General features: G+C 38.7%; 1 protein-coding gene across 1 annotated transcript in view; it reads left to right on the plus strand.

The window, feature by feature from the left end:
- Positions 1 to 7,539, plus strand: part of CHP1 (calcineurin like EF-hand protein 1) — a 19,921-nt gene extending 12,382 nt beyond the window's left edge. The window contains exons 3-7 of the mRNA XM_017741862.1: positions 980 to 1,060; positions 2,323 to 2,450; positions 3,326 to 3,387; positions 4,318 to 4,440; positions 5,742 to 7,539. Of these exons, the coding sequence (XP_017597351.1) occupies positions 2,351 to 2,450; positions 3,326 to 3,387; positions 4,318 to 4,440; positions 5,742 to 5,795 (339 nt within the window). The 5' untranslated portion in view covers positions 980 to 1,060; positions 2,323 to 2,350 and the 3' untranslated portion in view covers positions 5,796 to 7,539. The remainder of the gene's footprint in view (positions 1 to 979; positions 1,061 to 2,322; positions 2,451 to 3,325; positions 3,388 to 4,317; positions 4,441 to 5,741) is intronic.
- The last annotated feature ends 1,714 nt before the right edge of the window (positions 7,540 to 9,253 follow it).

Consider the following 9,253-nt stretch of genomic DNA (forward strand, 5'->3'; position numbering starts at 1 on the left):
AGGGAAAAGCAAACCAACCAAACCTGCTCACTAAGACACATTTGGTGTGTCTGCCTTGGTCACACCAATATTATCCACTTTCCTGTCACTGACAGTCTGTTAGGTTGAAAGAAAAGAGAAAATATTAGTGCAATTCTAATAGGAGAATGAAGCCTGTGTTCATGTCCTTCTGTTCTAAAATGTGTATACAGTACAATTCATGATGTCTTTCAGATCAGAAGAAGTGTAAGCATAGCTGTGTTTATATTGTGCTGTGTACATATAATCATGAGCAGAAAAGAGAATGGCTGGCAAGAGAACTGAGTATTTGCCTGTACTGGTGAAGTTATATCTGGTGTATAGGTGCCTGTAAAAGTGTAGATTTACCACTTCAAAATAGGAGTACTGCTTGGTTGAAACTAAAATAATCTGAAATTTGGCATTTATTATAAAATATAGATTTGTTGTATAAACAAACAACAACAAAAAAAATCTATTGGAACATTCTAATGACCTATAGTAGGCTTGGAGAAGTATGGTATTCTTCCAGAATCTGAAATGAGGCAGTCTGGAAAAGTCATGACAACTCGTATGATTAAGTACCAAAATAATGATTAAAAAAACCCAATCAATATTTTCATCTTGGAGCCATAATTTCTTTCAAAGCAACTTCAGAAGCTTTCCTTTTCTTACATTGCAAACTAGTTGGCATCATTACAGTAAGGTTTCTAGCACAAATGATGTTAGTGTCTGAGAAGTGGTGTTAACATGATAAATGAGCACTTCTAGTTTGTGATGGAATATAGGTTTGGCATTGTCTTTTGCTTTATTTTGTGCCATTCGTCATAAAGAAAAAATTATTTTAAAAGTTACGTTTTCAAAATCACCAGGTGTCTTGCTGCAGAAATAGAATTCCATGGATGTTTTACTGTGAATTCTTTTTAAGCAGCTTCTCTGACTTCAGCTTTATGCTGACTCCTTGTGTTCTTGCTTTACTTAGCCGTGAAGATTTCCAGCGGATTCCAGAGCTTGCCATCAATCCACTCGGAGACAGAATTATCAATGCCTTCTTTCCAGAAGGGTGAGTTGCAACAAACTGAATTTGTGAGCAGGCACAAAATTTGTAGTTCATCTGAAGTTTTCATAGGAGTGAAATGCTGATAATTAAGGGACAGAATTTGAATTTGCTAATAACCTAACACCTCAAACTTGCCATGCAATGTGTGTGGGTACATTGTTTCCTCAGCATATCTTAATTCTCTAAAGAGAAATTCTTTACAACACTTTTTTGTGCTTTATTTATTGACAAACTCAGGCTTCTGTCACAGTTTTCCACTCTTCCTAAACTACTGACCACTTTTGAGGAAATTCCAGGCCATGTATGGACTTCAGTTCTTAAAGCAAACTTGTATCAATGCTATTCTGTGTAAAGCAGCATTACAATTAACTAATTTGGTCTTCTTGTGTCTGCTATGGTAAGTGTACCATTGTTATTAGATTGGCTTTTTTGGTTGGTTGATTTTAGGTTTTTATTACATTTAAGACATAGACTAAGACACTTCTAACACAAATCCAAAGAGATGATCGAATTTGCAGTATTGTCTCTCTTCATTGTACCTCTCTGGATTGTTCTATGGAATCTGCTTCTCCTCTTGAACATACTTGTCATTACTGATTGATAGAGATCAGATTGTCTAATCAAGTCATAATATCAGCTAAAACCAGGCAGGGTTTACTGAATAGAAAGCAGGCATCCTGGGAAGTATTTACATGGCTGGTTCCCACCGAAACTAGAAAAGAGAACTCTGTTGTCAGAGAGTGGTGAGCAGTGACAGCCTCACAGGCAGGAGCCAAGGGTGACAGCAAAGGTGGACGGGGTGATGTACTTGGTGAAGAAGGGCACGCACCTGAGCACAAAGAGCAGAGGAGGTCCAGTGACTGTTGTCAAGTCAACCAACAGTCCAGTGCTTGACAGTGGTGAACTAGTATCAAGTCAATCCAGGGAATTAGGGTCCAGATCAGCAAGGTACATTGCTACATTCCGGCATAGCAGCAGCATAGCTCAGGCAGTGGCTAAGAGTAAGGGCTTCAGCTTAAACAGATTTTGCAGGTAAGGGAAGGGGAGTCCTCAGTAAGACTTCTCTGAGCTTCTTTTTTTTTATACATCATACTTCATAACAGCACAATCCCAGCTTGCAACAGCATAGGCAGCCAAACCCTGGGGAGGTGGGAATGGAAGAGTTCACATGGTCTTGATGCTTCAGATATTAATAGTCTTCTTTACTGAAATGAAGAGCCTGTATAAGGTATGCTAAAAACTGACCCGCTGAAATGCTTACACAGAGAGGACCAGGTGAATTTCCGTGGATTCATGAGGACGCTAGCCCACTTCCGACCCATAGAAGATAATGAAAAGAGCAAAGACCAGAATGGACCAGAACCACTGAACAGCAGAAGTAACAAGCTCCACTGTAAGAAATGGGAACCTTCCTATAGAATCAATTATTTTTCCTCGGGTTTGGTTGGGTTGGGTTTTTTTTTTTCCCCTTAGGAAGGGAGGAAAGGGGCTTGGGATCTTTTGCATTTCCTGTGGAATGATACCTTCTAATGCCTGACTTTTTTTAAAATTTACTTGGAAGCTTATCTGTTCAGAATGTCAACAATTGAGCCATTGGTATGTTAGAATTTGGTGGAATTGGTTGACTCTTGAGTAATGTATATATGCTTTGCAAAATGTCTCAGAAGTGTTTCAAAATAGTTTGTATTCAAAATTATTTCACATTTTGAAGCCACATCCCATACATGAATGAGCTTTTCTTCTTATTTCTCCAGTTCTTCCATATAATATAGTGGCTTTTTCCCCACCTTCGGCTGAGTACTTTCTTAAGTATTTGGATGTCTGCCTACAGTATATGAGCAGAATGCTCTTTCTTGCTAATCAAAGTTGGCAACAGTCCTCAGAGCACTTAAAATTTCTGTCATATCTCATCCAGAATATAGTCAAATAGAATGATTGGTAATGTAAAAATGGTTGGCTCTGAAATTAAAGGACTGAATGTATCTTAGTGATAATTATTCTTCCATGACTTGGGGTTTTGAGGAAATATCAAACAGAGTGCTTGTGAACATAAAATTTTTCCATTATTGGCAATAATGCTATTTCTGTGTCTGGTAATAACACTTTATGGAACTGGGCATGAGTTTTATGGTGACCTAAATTCTAAGCTAATTCTCATAAAATAATTTACAAGTACTTAATTGTGTTGGTTTTCTTTTAGATAAATCTATTGTTATGAAGAAAAATAATGGCACTTGAATTCAACTGCTCTTTCTTTCTTCCCTGTAGTTGCTTTTCGATTATACGATCTAGATAAAGATGACAAGATTTCCAGGGATGAGCTTCTCCAGGTAAGTAGCACAGGGTTGCTTTGAATGACTCAATCATGATGTTCTCTGTGACTTCATACCCACTTAGATGAGGGGAGTTGCAAGAGTTTCCTCAAAAGAACTGCTGGAGTAATGTGGTGGCTTTGCTTACCTCTGCCTTAAAGCTTTAGATATCGTATGGGACTTTATTCTTAGCTAGGCAGATCCTGTTGGAAGTGACACCTAAATATTCAACAAATACACTAAGCACCTTAAGAACTACCTTCTATAACTTTCAAAGGTGCTTCTAAAAGGATTTCAAAAGGACAGTCACTGAGGTGGATTAGGTTGTTTGCCTGATCCTCTGTGCATCTTCTCAATAGAATAAAACTTTTTGAAATTGCAGCAAAGGTAATCAAAGTTCGTCAGTGCTGCATATGTATGAAACTGGGCTTGTGCTAGGAGTAATTACATGCTACTAATCCTGGGAAGTACACATGGCAATTTGTGGTTCCTGATGTAAGAAAAAGGTTTGCTTTTGACTGGAACTGCCCTCTTCTATCTGCTCAGAAAATGCTTTACTGACTGTGGAGGGTAACAGCAGTTGTCACTGGACTGTGATTCCTGTAGGTAAACATCTCAAGCAGCAGATATTCAATCAAATGCTGGTATGTTTTCTGGGGAAAAAAAGTAGAAGCATTGGACAGAAAGACTCGTTCCTAGTTCCAAAAGATTCCTCTTGCTTCTGCCTCTTCCTGCTGCCTAGTGAAAAAGCAGGATTCTTTGTCAATGGTGGCTGCAAAAGATACCTGTATTTCCTGAAAGACTTAATGTACAAAGAACAACAGAAGTCTGTCTAGAAATTACTTCAATGAAAATCTCGTGTGGGGTTATTTTGACAGTACACACAAGAAGAAAGCACTAAGAATACTTGTGTTCCTGTGTCAGTGATGGTTATGTTGTATGCTACAGGTATTACGGATGATGGTTGGTGTAAATATTTCTGATGAACAGCTGGGCAGCATTGCTGACAGGACAATCCAGGAAGCTGATCAAGATGGAGATAGTGCCATCTCCTTTGCAGAATTTGTAAAGGTTTGTAAACTGTAAACTATGACTAAATGAAACTGCTCAGTAATGAGCAAGTCATTCAAACAAATGCAAATGAGAACAGAGAGGAAGTCATTGAAATACTTGCGCCTGCATTTGGGCAAAGGCTTCTGCTAGCTTTTTCTTCCCTTTATTAGTCACATTTTGTATTTTTTTTAATACTGTCGGTGCTAATAATTAGTCCACATGTTTCTTTATACTCTTACATAAAGCTACAGCCCTGAATATACTGAAGAATTTTCACTTTTTGTTTTGCAACTGCTTCTTTCTACACAAGTAGCCTGACTAGCACAGTTAGAACAGATTAATTCTTCTGCTGTAATAGCACTGATCAGTTTTCATTTGCAGATTTCATCTGTTAGCAACACAGCTAATACTGGTATTGAAGTTCCTAGCTCTGATACTTTGAATTACATGTTTTCATAGTCAGAAATAGGCAACAGTAGGGAGCCCTTAGACAGTCAGTGGAGAAAGTTGTCCTGTAGCAGAACAATTTCAACTACCTAATGGGATGCTATTGACAAGAGGAACTAGACTTATCTTGGAGATAATAAAAAGAACAAACAAGTTGCAGCATGGGGAACTGTGGTTTGCTTTAATGAAAACTTTTTACTAAGAGGATGGTCATAGCTTCTGAAAGATGTAGAAATTCCTCCCTTGGAGATATTTAAAGTTTAACCAGGACAAGGCCCTGAGCAACCTGATTTAGCAGGTCCTGCTTTAAGTAGGAATTGAGGGGTTGGACTAGAAGACTTCCAGAGGTCTCTTAAAATGTAAATTACTCTTACCTTGGAGCACTGAAGTCTACTGCCTGAAACAGCCTGGAGCAGAGTAATGTCTTCATGCCTCAGTGTTAATAGCAATTTAGTGAATGAACTTGCCACTCCAGTCTTATAGTGATCTGCATTAGTGGTGCTCTGGTCTTGATTTTTGCTCTTCAGTGATTGCTCATGTCCTGTTCTCTACTCCGTTCTCCCTTGTGTTTCCTGGCCGGGCATTACCACACAATCTAGTTCTGGAAGTCCAGGCCTTTCTGCGTTGTTGGCAGACTGAAACTGCATTAGTTACATTTTGACTGACAGCCTTGTGGCTTTGATGGCTGAAGTTCCTTCCCTTGGAAGGACCTTAGCTGACATTGAGAAACAGCAGTCTCTATCTGGATGAAGGACTGGCATGCTGAATTGAAGACATTCCATGTTCCTGCCCATTTCCTCAATATTAGAATAAGAAACCTTGTAGGAGAGATGTCCAGTAACTTAAGTAACTGTTTCTCAATTTTATTGCAGGTTTTGGAGAAGGTGGATGTAGAGCAGAAAATGAGCATTCGATTTCTTCACTGATGGATGGAGAACCTATTCCTTTCTACTCCAACTATGTAATGAATAGAACTTCATTTTCTCCTTAGCACCATACCCCAGAGCATTGCCACTGGTGCATATACATCTCCAACCCCTCCCTGATTTGTTCTACCAATGTGAACATTCCCTGTGCAACAGGAAGAAAGGGAAATGGCTGCCATGCAACTTGGAAAAGGAGCTTTTTTTAATGTTGTTCATCCTGGGTTTTTTGCCCTTTCTCTTGTCTCCTTCTGCACTACTGTTTCAGTAAAATGTCTCTCCTTATACACTACTGTTTAATCTACAAACTGATTCTTCTGAGCTCTGAATCTGAGAATGGAAAAACAGGAACATGCCACAGAAGTGCCCTCTGAGACATTTCGGAGACAAGTATCTACTCAAATACTAGGTGCATTGATAATGATTCACTTTTGCCACATTACAGCTGCCTTTTTTTAAATTTTTTTTTTTGCCCCTTTCCTATTTGGCTCTTTATATGCAGATTTGTTTCTTCGCTGCTTCTAAATCTGCCTTTTACTGGAGAACTTCTCAATTACTATGGCTTCATTGTACAACTAGCACAAATGCATGATGATAGCTTTGAGTACTTTAAATTAATGTGAATAGATTTTGTTCTTTGTGGAACGAATTCACAGGGACAATAGTAGAATCTATGGTGGGGACAGGCTGTAGTGTTCTTAAAAGGAATAGGAATTCTGCACTAAGTCACTTGAACTGTTCAAGTAGCAGAGGCAGAAACTTGTTTCTTCCTTTGTGTAGCTTGCAGGCTTGACAGCCAGTGGACCATGAAGTGTCCTCTCCAGATTGTTTTCATCTAGGATCCCTCCCCTCATCAGGGTGGTTTTGCTTCTGAAAGTGTAAATTTGTTTACCAGTATACAAAATGCAAGAAAACCAGTCATGCCAAAATCTTAGTTCTGTAACTGCCCCCTGGTAATAGTGTTAATGAAACATGAAATCATGAAACTGATTTAATGGGGTTTTTTTCCCCAATTATAGTGGCCTGCATAATGAGTAATTATTTATATTTTCCATAATGAAAGTCCCGGTCTGTTATATTTGTGTTGAGGGTGGTAGCTGTATTTAAGAAAGCTCTGGCATAAGAATAAAATTTGGGAAAGTTCATATTATCCCAGATATTTCACAATGTATTTCTATACAAATCTCTTTGCAAGTGTAAGATGATTAATACTATTACTATAATGCTGATAAATTCAAGAGATCAGAGTCCTTGAAGGTTCAATAGTAACAATTCACTGTAGCTAGATTGACAAATGATCTCGTGTAGTTCAGCTGGGGCATTCCACAATATGGGAGATCCTTCCAATAAAACCAAAAAACCCTGGGAGCTTCTTTATTGAAGAATCGGTGTTATAACTGCTTCTCTGTTATGTGTTAACGTTTCTATAAATACCAGTCTCAAAACTACTCTCAAATGCGCGTTTCCTTTTTTCTTAGTTCCTTTAATCATCACTTTTGTTGAAGGATGAAAGTCTCTGAAGGATTTTTGATTTGTTTTAAATTAAGGAATTCAAAAGTAAAATGTTGCACTTCATAGTTTTGCGGAGTGCAGCACAGTTCCAGAAGGAAATGTAAATTGAAAGCCTCTACTCTGTATGAGAAAGAAACATTATACATTTATAACCACCTCGTGTGAAATAAGAATGTAACAGTGCTAATGGACTGAAAAGTAAAAAGTGCTTGTAAGCTTTGTGATTTGCTTAGAAGTAGGTGTTGCTCTCTTCTGGCTCTATAGTTGTATCCTACAGTTGTGCCTTATTTTCCCAGTGAGACTGGATATTGTATTTATCAATCCATAAATAAACCTTCCACTGTATAAACAAAAACCAAAACCAAACCAATCCCCAGCTATTCCTGTATGGCAACCAACTATCCTTTAATTACTGGAAAAACTAAATACCAGTAAGAATGGTGCTAGCAGGCCTTACAGATCAGTTTCTTATAACTGAACTTATTTTCAGTCTTGATAATCCTTTATTCTGCTGGCAGAAACCAGTGCAAACATGAGCTCCAGAAGAGGACATGCAGGGCTGGTTTGTGACAGCTGTTCTTACAAGCTCCCACCTCCAATGTCAGATATTTTTGCTAACATGCTTGAAGGTGAATACAAATGATCTAAGAGATGCCCTGCAAAAAAAACCACCCCAAAACACAATCAATCAAAGAACAACCAACCTTCCTGAAATAAACTAAAAGACCCCTAACTATCAGAATCTAACTTTGCAATTAGCAGAATAAATCACATGTAAGCAACTATCTTACTCAATATTCTATATATGTAACATCTAGTTTAAAAGGTGGTAGACAGTAAGAGAAGTTTTAGAGACCTGAGATCTTAAATTTGTTAAATTTAAACTTGTTCAAAACTAAACTGTACAGATACAAGCAGATTTCCACAAAAGTAGTATTTTTAGCGTACCTGGTTGCTTATAGAAGTATTTTGTCTTGAGAACAGGTCATCTTGAAGGTGAAAGTGTGGAAGAGGGATAGGGTTGGCAGCTCAGAGGCAGAGCTACTTAATATTTCATCTTTGTCTTTTGAAAAAGTAGTATAAGGGATAGGATTTTAAATACAGATGAACCATTCTCCAGTTTACTGAGAGAAAGTCTGTTTTCAAATCTGCAGCCAGGAGTTTATGTTGAGACTGACTGGATGGTTGACTGAAGAAATATGTTATTGAAACCAGTTACCAGAATGTTGTGAAGACTGTAGAAAGCAGAAATAGGTTTGATATTGAATCAGTACTGAAACCTGTAGGCCCCTTAGCTTGGCAACAACTCTGGGCAAAAGAAAAGAATCCAAATACAGGATTTTACTCATGAGGAGCAGGATTAAAAATTATGTTAGCTTCTGTAACTTTACAATGGAACATAAAAGTCTGCTTTTGGTTCTTTGAAACTACAGCTTTGGTTGTAAATAGGATATGGGTATAATATTTAAGTTGGCAGAAGTGTTTCATTTCTGTCTGCTCTAAAATGTGACGCGGTAGAAAAGCGTGTGTTAAATGTTTAACACACGTGTTAAGATTTCGAGCGAAATGGCTTGTAGTAATCTGTGATGAATCACGGTGAGACGGGGGTGTTTCTCTAGAGTTTTCTGAATGGGTACGTACTCCTCTTCACACTCTTCAGTACATCCACCCGTCAGCTTTAAGTGCAAAATTACTGCTGCTAAAAAAAATTTTAAAATAAATTATTTTTGCGGATGACACAAACCCGGCAGAATGACTGAAGGCAGAATGACTGGAGGCCGCCTTCCGGGGCAACCACGCTGCTCGGTGAGCTCAGCAGGGCCGCTGGACCGGGACCCCATGTCCCCCCACCCCTTCCCTTCCAGAGCGGGTGGTGCGGGGCGGGTATTCCAGACCACCCCTCTTGCCGCCCTTCTGGAGCGGCCCCTTTAAATCCGCGGGGCGGTCAC

This window comes from Corvus brachyrhynchos, unplaced genomic scaffold, assembly GCF_000691975.1.
Source record: "Corvus brachyrhynchos isolate BGI_N302 unplaced genomic scaffold, ASM69197v1 scaffold115, whole genome shotgun sequence".
In the NCBI taxonomy this organism is placed as follows: domain Eukaryota; kingdom Metazoa; phylum Chordata; class Aves; order Passeriformes; family Corvidae; genus Corvus; species Corvus brachyrhynchos.